Consider the following 17,327-nt stretch of genomic DNA (forward strand, 5'->3'; position numbering starts at 1 on the left):
AAGTTCAAGGTCAAGGGGGTCAAAATTTGTGTGAGTATGGAAAGGCCTTGTCCACATACACATGCATACCAAATATGAAGGTTACATCTGAAGCGACATAGAAGTTATGAGCATTGTTTTAAACCTAAACGCAAAGTGTGACGGACAGACAGACGGACAATGCGTTCACTATATGCCCTCCTTCGGGGGCATAAAAATACCATAAAATCGTATAAAGTGTTCTCCCTGATTAGCCTGATAATGTATGTATTCCAAGAGCGAGGCTAAGATATATGAGTCGCGTTCTGAGAAAACTGGACATAATGCATGTGCGTAAAGTGTCGTCCCAGATTAGCCTGTGCAGTCCGGGACGACACTTTCCGCCTAAATTTGATTTTTGCTAAGAAGAAACTTCATTTAAATGAAAAATGTAATAAAAACGAAAAGTGTCGTCTCTGATTAGCCTGTGCGTACTGCGCAGGCTAATCTTAGAACGCGACTCATTTTCACACAAGCTTACTATGAGCATGTTTTGATTGTGAGCTAACACACACCTTTCCCCTCTGATACATTTCTGCTGTTTTGTTTTTGTTTTAACAAGAATAATGTATGCTACCGGTATTATTGATTGTGAGTACCATGCATCTGTTCAATAAATTAAATATGATGTTATCCGTAGAGAATTCCCCTATAACTTGTACATGTTTATGGGTGGAAATACTGTTATAATCTGATGAGCAAAACAGACAATTCCACACTATTTGTATTATGAACAAAATTTAATAAGTTGAAAAATTGTATATGTAAGATGATGTGATCGAAACTACAAATATGTATTATTATATATATAAATACTTTGTATTTTGGGCCAATAAACTTCATTTACATAATAAACTGAGTTGAGCTAACACAACACTTCCCCTGATACCTTTTTGCTATGCTTAGGTGAGGTAACACACCCTCACCCCTGTGCTCAGTAGAGCTAACAATCTCTCCCCCTTATACCTTTTTGTTGTGCTCAGATGGGCTAACATAGTACTACTATATACTAGTACCGGTATACATACAATGATACTATACCAAACATAGTAACATACCCTGAAACCTTTCTGCTGTGCTCAGGTGAGCTAGCACAGCCCCCCCCCCCCTGATACCTTTCTGCCTAGCTCAGGTGAGCTAGCACAGCCCCCCCCCCTGATACCATTCTGCCTAGCTCAGGTGAGCTAGCACAGCCCCCACCCCCTGATACCATTCTGCCTAGCTCAGGTGAGCTAGCACAGCCCCCCCTGATACCATTCTGCCTAGCTCAGGTGAGCTAGCACAGCCCCCACCCCCTGATACCATTCTGCCTAGCTCAGATGAGCTAGCACAGGCCCCCCCCTGATACCATTCTGCCTAGCTCAGGTGAGCTAGCACAGCCCCCACCCCCTGATATCTTTCTGCCTAGCTCAGGTGAGCTAGCACAGGCTCCCCCTGATATCTTTCTGCCTAGCTCAGGTGAGCTAGCACAGGCTCCCCCTGATACCATTCTGCCTAGCTCAGGTGGGCTAGCACAGCCCTCACCCCCCTGATATCTTTCTGCCTAGCTCAGGTGAGCTAGCACATGCTCCCCCTGATATCTTTCTGCCTAGCTCAGGTGAGCTAGCACAGGCTCCCCCCCCTGATACCTTTCTGCCTAGCTCAGGTCAGCTAGCACAGCCCCCCTGATACCTTTCTGCCTAGCTCAGGTGAGCTAGCACAGCCCCCCCCCCCCCCTGATACCTTTCTGCCTAGCTCAGGTGAGCTAGCACAGCCCCCCCCCCTGATACCATTCTGCCTAGCTCAGGTGAGCTAGCACAGCCCCCCTCTGATACCTTTCTGCCTAGCTCAGGTGAGCTAGCACAGCCCCCCCTGATACCATTCTGCCTAGCTCAGGTGGGCTAGCACAGCCCCCCCCCCCCCTGATACCTTTCTGCCTAGCTCAGGTGAGCTAGCACAGCCCCCCCCCCCCCGATACCATTCTGCCTAGCTCAGGTGAGCTAGCACAGCCCCCCCTGATATCTTTCTGCCTAGCTCAGGTGAGCTAGCACAGGCTCCCCCCCTGATATCTTTCTGCCTAACTCAGGTGAGCTAGCACAGCCCCCCCCTGATACCTTTCTGCCTAGCTCAGGTGAGCTAGCACAGCCCCCACCCCCTGATACCATTCTGCCTAGCTCAGGTGAGCTAGCACAGCCCCCCCTGATACCATTCTGCCTAGCTCAGGTGAGCTAGCACAGCCCCCCCTGATATCTTTCTGCCTAGCTCAGGTGAGCTAGCACAGCCCCCCCCTGATACCTTTCTGCCTAGCTCAGGTGAGCTAGCACAGCCCCCCCCCCCCCTGATACCTTTCTGCCTAGCTCAGGTGAGCTAGCACAGCCCCCCCCCCCCCCCTGATACCATTCTGCCTAGCTCAGGTGAGCTAGCACAGCCCCCCCCCTGATACCATTCTGCCTAGCTCAGGTGAGCTAGCACAGCCCCCCCTGATATCTTTCTGCCTAGCTCAGGTGAGCTAGCACAGGCTCCCCCCCTGATACCTTTCTGCCTAGCTCAGGTGAGCTAGCACAGCCCCCCTCCCCTGATACCTTTCTGCCTAGCTCAGGTGAGCTAGCACAGCCCCCCCCCCCCTGATATCATTCTGCCTAGCTCAGGTGAGCTAGCACAGCCCCCCCCCCCCCCTGATATCATTCTGCCTAGCTCAGGTGAGCTAGCACAGCCCCCCCCCCTGATACCATTCTATTGTGCTCAGTAGAGCTAACACCCACACCATAAGGATACCTTTCTGAGTCGTGAAAAGAATGAGCGGCTCTTTTTCTGTGGTTCTCTTGTCGCCACGACCCCACCCGGCACCTCCTCCCAACTGTCTACCGCATCTTCCTCGTCACTGTGAGTGCGTCCGTGTGTCCGTCTCTCCAGGCTCTGTTTGGAGGCCAGATAGTTCTCCATGGACTGAATCTTACCAAAGAACTGCTTGTAGTTCTTCTTGGTGGATGGGTCATCCTCCTTGGTGATACTGAAGACAAAGCCATGTGAACCAAGGCTCAGTTCTGTGTTTATAGACCCCATTATTAGACTTGAGAATAAAGATACACTTAGATTCCAGACAAAACACGGTTGACTTTGAGTATGTAAGACTACCAATGAAGCCTATGTGATTAACAAACAAATAAATGTATGAGTCCACACACTGTGAAAAAGGGGTTTGTACATGTGCCTAAAGTGTTGTCCCTGATAAGCCTGTGCAGCCATGTGCCTAAAGTGTCCTTCCTTATTAGCCTGTGCAGGCTGAACAGGCTAATAAGGGTCTACTTTTTCGGCTTTTCTTGTATTTTTTGTTTAAAGGAAGACCCTTCTTGACAAAAATCAAGTTTATGCATTAAACCCCCTTTTCACATGGTGAGGCTTATATAATTAAATGTGGATATTTGAATTAAAAAAATAATCTCTATTCTTAGTATTAAGTATAGGAATTGTTTGGTGAATACCTGCCCTCAATTGTAATTTTGAACATTGATTGCTTGACCCATATTCACTAAGCTTAAAAAAACAACTTCAGTAATTTGTTGAAATGATAAAGTTCAATAAGGATCTGGCCATTTGTGTTAAGGTCTTTCTTCATGTATGAGGTTAAAACAATTATTTATGGCTAAAATGGCACCCAGCTGTTGCACATTTTAAAGGCAGACTTTAATTTTGCTTTGAAAATTTAATCTGAAATTTAATTTTGCTGCCACTTGAATTACAATTTCCATGAGGTTTGTAAGCCTACCAAGATATACCAGTGTAAAACAAACATAAATGGGTTATTATACACTGATTATAACATTTTAATGAGAGTGAATTTGAGGAAACTCTGTATAACAGAAGTCAACTCAATTTGATTGTACACTAATTTCGAAGTGATTTGTGGTTGGAAATCTGCAAACACCTTCAGTATTCATTTTCAAGACAAGGTATGAAAAACTCATTTAAATTATCAGCCTAGATTGCATGATATAAGGCTCTTTCTAGGATTATCTTATTTAAAGTTGCAATCACAGTTTTGTGAGCATGAAAACAGTCTTTAACAACAAAAATCACATCACTTACTTGGCATTTCTCCAGGCGACTCGCTGATTCATGAGAGCTCGTTCCCTTGACAAGGTGTACCTCCCTTCCTTGGCCATGGCAGCTGTGGTGCGCGCTGTGTGCTCGGCCAACACATCCAGCTTGGCCACTAAGAACACATAAATACAGTAGAGACATGCTCTGGGCTGTGTGCTCGGCCAACACATCCAGCTTGGCCACTAAGAACACATAAATACAGTAGAGACATGCTCTGGGCTGTGTGCTCGGCCAACACATCCAGCTTGGCCACTAAGAACACATAAATACAGTAGAGACATGCTCTGGGAAAAGGGGGCTTAATGCATGTGTGTAGTGTCATCTCAGATTAGCCTGTGCAAATTGCACAGGCCAATCAGGGAAGATACTTTCAACTTTTATGAAACTTTCTGTTAACAGGAAGGTACTTCTAATGAAAAATCCTGTTTAGGTGGAAAGCAATATCCCTAATCAGGGACGACAGTTAACACACATGCATTAAGCCCTGTTTTCCCAGAACAAGGCTCCAGTAAATATCTGGGTTTTCCTGCATAAAATTCCTCTATAATGTGAATCATAACCCTTTCTTTACACTGTTATGGACGTTTTTGTGTAAAGAGTCACTTCTCAATGAAAATTCCATCTAGGTGGACTGCAGAGGCTTATGCTAGAAGACTCTTAACGCACATGCATAAGGCTGGGTCTTGCCAGTAGAGCTACTTACATAAAATGTATCCAATAAAGTTTAGGATACCAAGAAACAGCTATTCAATATTTTTGCGCTTTCAGTTAAAATTGACCATGGTTATAAATTAAGTTTGGAGACAATGTACCCATTTCTTACTTGGATGAAATGCCCTACAACTGTTTAACTACTTAATACCTTGTGCTGATTATGGACTTAGATATATTAAAGAAGAAATATCTTTTAACAAGAGGGTCTGAAAGGCCCAAAGTCGCTCACCTGAGATCACAAGATATTATTGGGACAAATCTTCTGACCAATTTTCATGAAGAGCGGAAAATAAATGTGGCCTCTAAAGTGTTAACAAGGTTTTACTATAGCCATATAAGGAAAAATGCTCCGCCCCCTGGCAGCCATGTTTTTCAACCAACCGGCATCATTTTTGATCTCGTCCAAGATATTATCAGGATGAATCTTCTCATCAAGTTTCATGAAAATCGGACAGTAAATGTGGCCTCTAGAGTGTTAACAAGATTTTACTATAGCCATATAAAAAAAAATGTCCCGCCCCTTGGGAGGCATGTTTTTCAAGCAAACATAATTATTTTCGAACTCATCCAAGCTATCATTGAGACAAATCTTCTGACCAAATTTCATGAAGATTAGAAAACAAATGTGGCCTCTAGAGTGTTAACAAGGTTTTACTATCGCCATATATAGCCATATAAGGAAAAATGCCCCACCCCTAGTGGCCATGTTTTTAAAGCAACCAAAACCATTTTCAAACTCATCTAAGATATCATTGGGACAAATCTTCTGACCAAGTTTCATGATGATCGGGAAATAAATGTGACCTCTAGAGTGTTAACAAGGTTTTACTATAGCCATATAAGGAAAAATGCCCCACCCCGTGATGCCCATGTTTTTCAACCAACCGGCATCATTTTCAAACTCGTCCAAGATATTATTGGGATGAATCTTCTGACCAAGTTCATGAAGATCAGACTATAAATGTGGCCTCTAGAGTGTTAACAAGATTTTACTATAGCCATATAAGGAAAAATGCCCTGCCCTTTGGCAGCAATGTTTTTCAAGCAAAGGTTACCATTTTCAAACTCATCCAAGATATCATTGGGACAAATCTTCTGACCAAGTTTCATGAAGATCGGAAAATAAATGTGGCCTCTAGAGTGTTAACAAGGTTTTACTATAGCCATATAAGGAAAAAAGCCCTGCCCCCTTGCGGCCATGTTTTTCATCCAACCGGCATCATTTTCAAACACGACCAAGATATTATTGCAGAGCTCCAGATAACGGTCGTATTTTCGTAATTACGAATTATTTTCAAGTCCGTTACGTATTTATTTTAAAATTTTGTCGTACCATTAAGAATTACAAAATCAAGTTACGAATATTATTTTTACATCGGTTTGTATCGATTTTATTGAGTTATTTTCGCGTATTAAAGATCTTTTCGGTGCTTATATAGAATGGTTATCGGGTTTGTTTAACAAAGCGCATTTTTTCCAATAAAAGCGACGTGTACAGTCTAAATGTCAAAAAAAACAATGGCTTCGCCCAGAGTGCGTCCTAAAAAACTGCAAAGCGTGCAAAAACATGCTTTTAACAGATTGTACGCAAAGTGAGCCGAAGCTGAATGTTAAGAAAGACATTACAGAAAAGATCTTATACGATGTTGTATGTTCAGTTGCCGACACTTTCGGAAAAGCTAAAAAAAAACGCGACACGACGGGTCCAAACTTAAACAAAAAAAACATTGATAAGTGGAAGGGACAATTCTCGTGGCTAATCGTTGAAAAGATTGAAGGGGAGACCCGTTTTAATTGTGAAATATGTAAAAATTCATCGAAGGCATGCAATCTAAGCACAGTTTGGGCATATGAAGGTATTTGAAAAATAAAATTGTATAATACTGAATAGACACTGTTGAACTCGTATAAATAAAGTTGCAAGTATGTTTATTTTGATTTTTTGCATGAAAATAACCATTATTATTTATTTTTAGGTCATTTAAAAAAGTTAAGAATTATTTTCCAAAACTTAGTAGTAACGTTAAGAATAAAATTTCAGAGTTAAGAATTCTTTTTGAAAATCTGGTAGTAATGTTAATAATTTCACAAAACCTTATCTGGAGCTCTGTTATTGGGATGAATTTTCGGACCAAGTTTCAAGATCAGAGAATAAATGTGGCCTCTAGAGTGTTAACAAGATTTAACTATAGCCATATATAGCCATATAAGGAAAAATGCCCCGCCCCTTGGCAGCCATGTTTTTCAAGCAAATGTTACCATTTTCGAACTCATCCAAGATATCATTGAGACCAATCTTCTGACCAAATTTCATGAAGATTGGACAATAAATATGGCCTCTAGAGAGTTAACAAGGCAAATGTTGATGCCGCACAACGCACAACGTACAAAAGGCGATCACAAAAGCTCACCATGAGCACGTTGTGCTCCGGTGAGCTAAAAAGATATATGGCGTTGATTGTGATCGGTGTTGATGAACGATAAAAAGTTAAATCTATGAGATCAAATATAGCAAATGCCTTTTTTTCTGCGCCGTTCTTAGCTTACAATCTTCTTAATATAAAGGGGCACACAAAAACTGTATTTATGTCAAAAGTTGAGAGTGAAACTGCTCTATCTCTCAAGCATTATCATTACAGATAAAATTGTTTCATGCTGAACACGCACTTAACATTGTTTCTAAATGCACTGTAGAATCCCTTTTCATACCCTATACTTCCAAAAAAAAAAAGTAGATTAAATAACATTTTAATGGAAATGTGAAAACTGTTTGTAGATCACACATTTTCTACTTTGAATAGTTCCAGGCCTACCGGCAGGAAAATTTGTATTCAAATTGATTGGTCGCTTCCAAAGATCAAGCTAAGGTGAAAAGCTGGGTTAAAACAGCTACGCCGAATAAATACCACAGATTATCACTCCATGCATGAAGTATTCAGAAATCCGCCATGGATAGCTTTACACAATAGTTAAAGTTTTCAACAACTGGTGATGGCTGAAGCTGAGGTTGATAAACTGGTCTCTATTTAAGATGGGATAAAAATGATCTGAAGACGGATAAGAGAAACTAGATAGAAATCTTACATCTTTCTGCCTTTTGGCGGTCACGTGTCACTGGTTTCACCTGTGTGATCACACGCAGCGCCTTTGCACCTTCTGTATCAGTGTAGCGAATCTGAAAGCATTAACCCGAACACGCGCTGAACATTCCACACAAGTCTTAATTGATACACTGCTTTATTATATGTATTCATGGCAAGAATACAGATATATAAAGTTATTTCGAAATTTTAAAGAGGATATAACAATTAACACTGTTATGAACTTATGCTGTTTGCCATATACACCCACTATGTCTTCATACTTCATACCCTCTGCTACTATTCGTGCAACAAATATGTCCAACTTATTACCTTAACATTTTTAATTCACATCTTCTTTTTTTTTGTTTCTATTAAAATTAGTTTAATCAGAAGTATGCAAATGAAAATTCAGTCACAGTTTTATCATACAAGGCATCTATATCTTAGAAACTCTTTGACAAACAAAACTTAGTCTTTCAGATTTGAAATAATTCAAGGAAGCTGTTGTGGTAATGTTCAAGTGTATCAGTTAATATTTGAGATGCGTTCTGGGTAAACGTGGCTTTATGCATTGGCATGTGTAGTCTGCACAGGCTAATCAAGGAACACACTTTACGCTTTTATGAAATTGTTCATTTAAAGGAAGGCCCATCTTAGGAAGATCCAGTTTAGGCTTAGTTTTGTCCCTGATAAGCCTGTGCAGACTACACAGGCTATTCTGGGACGACACTTTAAGCACAAGCATTAACCCAGTCTTTCTCAAACGTGGCTCATTGAAGGACCCTAACCCAGACCAACCCCTCTACCTGCAGCTGGAAGGGCAGCACTTCCCTGTCTGGTACCCTGCTTCCATCCTCCCCTGTCCCTGCCGCTCCAGGCTCACTGGACGATGGTTCCGGAACCGGTGTCTCCAAACTGACAGACGGCACAGGTGGGTCCACTGTGATTTCTGGGATCTCATTGAAGGGATCAGCACCCTCAGTCGGTTCTTCAGGCTTAGTTTCCATAGCAACTGGTTCCTGTGATGCATCTTCTGGAGTCATAAATTTAAAATAAATATATTATTAAGTCCAGTTTGGGCGGAAAGTGAAGTCAGTGATTACCTTGTGGGACCACACTCTAAGCACATGTATTAACCCTTTGCATGCTGGGAAATTTGTCGTCTGCTTAAAGGTTGTCTGCTGAATTTCTAAAATTAGCATTTTCTTCGATTTTTTTCCAAGAATACTATCAGAATAGCAAACAGTTTGGATCCTGATGAGATGCCACATTTTGTGGCGTCTCATCTGGATCCAAACTGTTTGCAAAGTTCTTCAAAATTCGGTTCCCGCACTGAAAGAGTTAAGCACCATTTTCCCAGAGTCATGCTCATTTATTGAGCCTTGCTAAATAAAAATGGGGTTTAATGCATGTGCGTAAAGTGTGGTCCCAGATTGGCCTGTGCAGTCCGAATAAGCTAATCAGAGACAACTCTTTCCGCCTAAACTGGATTTTTGCTAAGGAGAGACAAACAATTAAATGAACAAGAGCTGTGTTTGTAAAACACAATGCCCCCTACTGCGCCGTTTTGAAGCCATATATTTGACCTTTGACCTTGAAGGATGACCTTGACCTTTCCCCACTCAAAATGTGCAGCTCCATGAGATACACATGCATGCCAAATATCAAGTTGCTATCATCAATATTGCAAAAGTTATGAATAAGGTTAAAGTTTAGGACAGGCGCACACATACAACGACAGACACATGCAATGACAGACAGCCAGGTCAAAAAAAAATATATATCCCCGATCATTTGATCCTGGGGCATATAAATATCATAATTGCGAAAAGTTGTCATCCCTGATTAGCCTGTGCAGACAGGAACAACGTTTACAGAAACATAGACAAGTGTCAATAATTTGATATTTCTTGCAGTTTTTCAGTTTTGTATTTAAGTTTCATATATTTCGTATTTAAATTACCCCTGAAAATTTCAACTTAAACAATCTTAATGTTTTTAATTCTTAAGAAATACATGAACAAGATTTTTTTTATCTTCAAACAATAGAATTATCTTCGTAGAATATTATTAAAAGCATACAAAGCAAGCACACCTGTTTTCTCTGGTTCTTTAGGTGGGGCACGGATGCCGTACTCAAATGAAACCTCCGATTCCACTGTCACGTTACCAATTTTCTTCTCAATACGACTTTCCTCTGTGTCTTCATAGAAAAAGAACCTGAAACAAACATAATATAGACTGTTAACACTTTCACTTAAACCTTTCAGGCTGGAACATTATGTAATGCATTTTATACTTTATATACATGTAAGCTATCCACCAATTATAAAGAACACACAATAAAACAACAGCAACACTTCATTCAAGTAATCAATCCTTTAACAATCGTAACTCTTGCAAATTTCATCAATGTCAATGATGATAACTCATAAACATAATTCTATTTCCAGAATGACTGAAGTGTTATTTGCTAAATGTACTGTGTTCTTATATTTTTTTTAATTTGTGACAAAATTTTAAATTGTCACTAAACTATCTGGAAAAAAGTTGCAAACAAAAAAAGCAAATTAATTTAGAGAACATCATGTACAAGTAGCCTAGATGGACAATAAAAGCCAGGATGGTTAGTTAAAGAATATACAATGTACTATCAACATAAACTATTAATATCATGACCGTTATAGTTGTCTGTACAAAAAATACTGGTGCAATGCCTTACTTCACTACTGCCCAAAATCAGGCACCCTACCTAAATAAGTTTAAAAAGAAATATTAAAAAATGACACCTGTATGTTCATTAGACAAATTTTATTTTTACATTGTAAATACTAAGGAAAATGGAAAATTTAATGTGAAAGCCGATGTTTTATTTATAATTAATTAATATCAAGCAATTAATACACACAGATGTTTGTGAAGGATGATGGTTGCTGTGACGTTGGTTGCTATGATCCTGTTGGCCAGGATGTTTGTGAACTCCTCTGTCAGCCTCAAGGGGTCCACAATGTTCACCTTAAAGTCAGATAACAGTAAATAGTTCTTTATCATACCATTACATTGATATCTGCCTCATACAACGCTGCCTCACGTCAATAGGAAGTTGCTGTATCAGTCAATTTGGAGGTAGGTCTTATTACTCAGAATCATCTATACAGTCATCTTTTTTAGTAAAAAAGAATCAGAATCAACAAAACAAACAATTTGATACCAAGATGCAATATATTTTAGACACAAAAAGAAAAACAACAAGCAAATTCGTTGAATTGATATCCCCCGCCAATATGCTTTTGGACACTCATATCAAGTTTCAATAAAATCCGCCAAAGCACTTCCAAGATATGGCTCTGGACACACAAAAAACATTTTTTCAAGATACAAAGGGCCATAACTCTGTTATTATCAGATGGTGTACAATGCCATTTGGCGTGCATCATCCTATCATCCATATATATACTCATACCAAGTTTCAATGAAATCCGCCAAAGCACTCTCAAGATATGGCTCCGGACGGACAGACGGACAGAAAGACGGAAGGATGGACAGACAACGCCCAAAACAATATCCCTCCGCCTATGGCGGGGGATAAAAACAGCAAACCTTATTAGAAATATTTAGTGAAAATTCTCAAGCGTTGTAGCAATATTATTTCATTTTATCTTAAACAATGGGGACATAGAGGAATGATAATCAGAAAAACAGGTTGCTTCCCTATACATGTAGTTGTGTAATATATCAGGCTCAGCACGTTTATTCTAAGCCTCACATTTATATTATAAAACATTCCGGCAGTAACCTGAAACCCTGTATATTTTCCTACCTTTCAAATTTGTTAATGAATATTTTAAACTTGATTTAATATTTTGAATATCTTTCCTCCATTTTTTACAAGCTCGACTTTATAAATTAATAGTACATAATTATATTATACACAGATGGGCAAATAATAAATATCTTTAAAATCATTTTTATTCACTATAAATAGGTGCCAATAAAATCTGGAATTTTTGTGTTTTGAAATCTTGCAATTGGGAATATTTTTATAAGTAAATTAAATCCATAAAAGATGAAAACAAGAGCACCGCATAATGGGTGCCATGCTCGGCTACGGGTGCAGTTTTGAATAAATGAAAGCTTGTCAGAATTTTTTTTTTTTTTTAAGAGGTCACAGTGACCTTGACCTTTGACCTAGTGACCCCAAAATAGGTGTGGCATGTAGAACTCATCAAGGTGCATCTACAAATGAAGTTTCAAAGTTGTAGGTGGAAGCACTTTGATTTTAGATCCAATGTTAAGGTTTTAGCATGACGCGGACGGCGGACGACACGACACGACGAGCTGGCTATGACAATACCTCGGGTTTTCTCTGAAAACGCCAAGCTAAAAAATGAGTTTATCATAAATAACTGTTCTACAATCTCACGGTATCTTACCTGTCCTCCTGTAACATCGGCCATCTTCCCAATCTCTATCAGCTTGCAGTCCGGTGCCTTTGATGGTGATCACGGATATTGCAACCCTAGATAGGCAACCAAACAGGCATTTTACATTGATGAGTAATCATAACACCATTGACCCTCACTCTAGGAAAATGGGACTTAATTCATGTGCGTAAATTTCATCCCAGATTAGCCTGCATGTCCACACAGGTGTTCTCATACTACAAACAGGTGCACACAAAGAATTAAAAGTTAATTTGTTGAATTTAATTGTCAGGTTTAAGGATTAAGATATCTTGTTTTCTGTCAAAATGTTGGGCCGAAATTTGTCCCCAATCCCAATCTCATAAGGTATATATTTTTCCCAAATGACAGATTAAAATTGATAAAAAGTGAAAATTAAGAAACTATATTAAGACTAAATAAATAAATAATTAAACAATAAATAAAAAGCAATATTGAGAGCATCTGCCTGTCCAGCTCTTTAAGTTGAACCTTTCTAATTTCCCAAAGTCAGTTAAAACCACTCAATTTCTTCAAATCGAAAGGGCCCCAATCCCATTCCAACAATGGTAAAAAAAATAACAACACTGTTCTGGATCAGTGCCTTCTTACCCTTTATCGAGGGCCATCTGCGACACGTCATCATAGAACTGAATGGTCTCATTCTGCTCAGCCTCACTCTTCCAGTTGTCAAGCTTGCCCATGCCTATGTTGGCCATCCCGTCCGTACATAGGATCACCTTGGAGCCTCTCACCTTGCCGGCCATCGCCGTAGCAACCAGCAGCGCTGGGCCGAGAGCTGTGGGGCCTCCCTCCTCCAGTCTGGAAATAGTGTTAGTTAATTAACATGGATTTGGAGTTGATACTTAGGAGCCTCCCTCGGGGGAAAAGGGGGTTTAATGCATGTGCTTACAGTGTCGTCCCAGATTAGCCTGTGCAGTCCGCCTAAACGACATAGGGACTGGATTTTTTTTCTCTCACTGAAACCTCCTGTCAATGAAAAATACCATAAAAATGGAAATATGAGCTTGTTCCAAGGAAACTGGGCTTCATACATAAGCGTAAAGTGACGTCCTAGATTAGCATGTCCAGTCCGCAGGCTAATCATGCAAGATACTTTCTGCCTATATTTGATTTTCGGTTAGAAAAGAATACCATAAAACCTGAAAGTGTCGTCCCTTAATAACCTTTGCCAACTGCACTGTTTTCCTAATGCTTGGCTCAAATAATTCTGAGTTGATACATAGGAATTAAAGCAGTGCTTTTTTCCTGTTTTGTTTGATTGAAAGATTAATTAAAAACAAGGGCTGTTTGTAAAACATGCATGCCCCCCATATGGGCTCTAAGTTGTAGTGACAGCCATTTTGTAAATATGTTTTTTGTCACTGTGACCTTAACCTTTGACCTAGTGACCTGAAAATCAATAGGGGTCATCTGCGAGTCATGATCAATGTACCTATGAAGTTTCATGATCCTAGCCATAAGCTTTCCTGAGTTATCATCAGGAAACCATTTTACTATTTCAGGTCACTGTGACCTTGACCTTTGACCTAGTGACCTGAAAATCAATAGGGGTCATCTGCCAGTCATGATCAATGTACCTATCAAGTTTCATGATCCTAGGCATAAGCGTTCTTGAGTTATCATCCGGAAACCATTTTACTATTTCGGGTCACCGTGACCTTGACCTTTGACCTAGTGACCTGAAAATCAATAGGGGTCATCTGCTAGTCATGATCAATCTACCTATCAAGTTTCATGATCCTAGGCATAAGGGTTCTTGAATTATCATCTGGAAACCATTTTACTATTTCGGGTCACCCTGACTTTGACCTTTGACCTAGTGACCTGAAAATCAATAGGGGTCATCTGCTAGTCATGATCAATCTACCTATGAAGTTTCATGATCCTAGGCATAAGCGTTCTTGAATTATCATCCGGAAACCATTTTACTATTTCGGGTCACAGTGACCTTGACCTTTGACCTAGTGACCTCAAAATCAATAGGGGTCATCTGTGAGTCATGATAAATGTACCTATGAAGTTTCATGATCCTAGGCCTAAGCGTTCTTGAGTTATTGTCTGACAACCACCTGGTGGACGGACCGACAGACCGACCGACAGACCGACATGAGCAAAGCAATATACCCCCTCTTCTTCGAAGGGGGGCATAAATATTTACCTCTATGTTTAATTCATTTCAGATTCAACAACGATTTCACCAAAATAATTTAATTTGAATGTACAACCCTGGGTGTCATAACAGATTTTATTCCTATTTAACCTAGTCCTAATGCGCATTTAACACACATTAGATTGGTCTAAGATTGAGATTTAAGCGTCCTTCTGGGTATACCAGGCTTAATGCATGTGCGTAAACTACAACATTTTGTCTCAATAATTATTGTTTTAATTTATCTAAATTTTACTCCATTTAAGTTCTAACCTTACACAGAATATTTAAGTATATTTTAGACCTCTATATGATGTTGTATACGTATATTATTTCACACAAGAATACATACTGTTAATGTTTTGAAGTTCAAAGTCACCTACTTGCAAATAAATGTTGTTGTTATTGTTGTGAATAAATATAATATTTACCATGCAAATTCTGTTTGCACGACACTTACATCTCTGTTAATCTTTCTCAGATTAATGTTTATAATATTTCATGTTCCTACATACATGTACACTTTTCACGCTATAATTGTATTGTTGGCTATAAGTATGCATTGTGCTATTTTATGCCAGAATAAAGTTATGTTATGTTATGTTATGTTATGTAAAGTGACATCCCAAGATAAACAGGGACAACACTTCCCGCCTTGACGGGATTTTTGTTTAGAAAATACTGTCTGTGAGAAAAATTTCATACAAGCTGATAGTGCCGTCTTTGATCTGAGACAACAATATAAGTACATGCATTTTGCCAGGTTTTCCCTGAATGCAACTCATAGCTCCATTTGGGGCTCATTTGTTGTCATGCTTACTCAAAGAGTTTTTTGTTGAGTTGCTGACATGAGTTCTTGATGCTGTCAGGGAAGGGTTGCTGGTCAGCTATCTCCCTCAGGGTCTCAGACTTGGTCAGTTTGTCACCCACGATGGACACCGGGTCAGCCTTGCCGTCTCCATACACTGTAACCTGTGTAAACATGACAGGAGGATCATTAGTTCCAGTGATCTGACACAGAAACTTAAAATTCATTAGAAATTGCAGCTATTTTTTCCTCCTTTATAAAGTATCATAAAACAGCACTTTCCCAATGAAAAAAATCAAGCTTTATGGCTTGAACCGAAGTTAACATAATATTTACAACATGACAACACTTAATTATACATTTTAAAGCATTTGTTAGCAACAAATCAAATGCACCAATTTCCCAATCTGAAGACTTCACAACAAGCATTTTCCACATTCAGTTTTTTTATCTATTGTTTTCCAAATTGAGCTGGTACCGGTACGTTTCCCAATTGAGCAAACAACAAGAGATGTGTTTGTCAGAAACACTATGACCCCTACTGCGCCGTTTTGATTTATTCAATGTTTTTTTATCATTTGGCAGGTACAAATAATTTTTACAAGGGAATTAATATTATTTTAAAGGGATATAATAAAAAATATAACTTCCCTTGTAAAAATGATCTGTACCTGCCAAATGATACATAGAAATTACCTCCCTTTAAAGCTTGCTACTTCCCTTTGATTTGTTTTTTCGACCTTTGACTTTGAAGGATGACCTTGACCTTTCACCAATCAAAATGTGCAGCTCCATGAGATACACATGCGTGCCAAATATCAAGTTGCTATCTTCAATATTGCAAAAGTTATTGCCAATGTTAAAGTTTTTGGACGGACGGACGGACAGACAGATAGACTGAAGGACAGTTCAACTGCTATATGCCTACCTAATGGGGGCATAAAAACCTGAATTATGATATCGTTAATCAAAGGGCAATATGTGCTTGAACAATTATTTGAACAGAACAACCTGTAAATCTAAACATGTTCTTCCGATAGGAATGCTGCATAGAAAACAAAAAAATACATTACAAAACAACATATTTATAATCAAAGGGCAATAATTCTCTGCACAATAGTTGGACTGGAAAAACCAAATAACAATATAAATATAAAACCAATAGAAATGATGCATATCACAGGGCTCAACATTAACCAAAAAACCAACTTGCCCTGCCAGGCAAGTACTTAGAAAATCTACTTGCCCTGAACGTAAAGCCACTTGCCCAAACATGAAATATCACATTAACTGTTTACCTCATATTTTAAAATAAAGATCAAAATGATACACCACAAAATCTTTTTTTATTTTTGCACATTTAACAAAATGATTACAGCAATTGAAGTCTAATTAAAGTCTAAATTAAATGCTTTTTGTTCTTTTTTGCACTTGCCTGGGCGGGCAACTAGATTATAAAATCACTTGCCCGAACCCAACATTTACTTGCCAGGGATAATAGGACAACCGTCAATGTTGAGCCCTGTATCAAGTTTGATTACATTTGCAGCATTTCTTTGTGAGATATCAGGCAGGAATGAAAAGACAAACTCAACCATGGAAGTATGGACAGACATTGAGTAGGACAGAAACGTTAATTGAGGAAATTCGTTTCAGATGCACACAGACTTAATTCCATCAAAATTAGAATTTGGAAAGACAGAAAAAGTGGCATCTACATGATCCCTCTTTTTGGGAAGCATAACAAGAATATTTTTAACTGAAACCTTTAGTTTCGAATTGATTGTACAGAAAACTCAGATACTGTAACAGGGCGGGAATTTACCAACCAATTCTTAGACTTAAGACTAAAAAGAAAGATTATTCTTAAAACTGTTATTTAAGACTACTTGAAAGTCAAGTCTAGCATGGCAGTCAACACCTTTAATTGAAAAATGTTTTCTCACGAACAAATAGTATATTAACATAAGCATCCTTTTTGGCATGTATGTATGCAAACTCTGTGCTAT

The 17,327-nt window shown here is 39.1% G+C and overlaps 1 protein-coding gene across 1 annotated transcript in view; it reads right to left on the reverse strand.

Moving 5' to 3' along the window:
* The window catches only part of LOC127848884 (uncharacterized), a 33,620-nt gene that overhangs the window by 3,646 nt on the left and 12,647 nt on the right, over nt 1-17,327 (reverse strand). Inside the window, 10 exon segments of the mRNA XM_052381553.1 lie at nt 2,773-3,007; nt 4,084-4,210; nt 7,897-7,987; nt 8,702-8,928; nt 9,991-10,115; nt 10,804-10,910; nt 12,329-12,379; nt 12,381-12,414; nt 12,950-13,159; nt 15,331-15,482. Of these exon segments, the coding sequence (XP_052237513.1) occupies nt 2,773-3,007; nt 4,084-4,210; nt 7,897-7,987; nt 8,702-8,928; nt 9,991-10,115; nt 10,804-10,910; nt 12,329-12,379; nt 12,381-12,414; nt 12,950-13,159; nt 15,331-15,482 (1,359 nt within the window).

The sequence above is a fragment of the Dreissena polymorpha genome, chromosome 10 (assembly GCF_020536995.1).
Source record: "Dreissena polymorpha isolate Duluth1 chromosome 10, UMN_Dpol_1.0, whole genome shotgun sequence".
NCBI lineage: Eukaryota > Metazoa > Mollusca > Bivalvia > Myida > Dreissenidae > Dreissena > Dreissena polymorpha.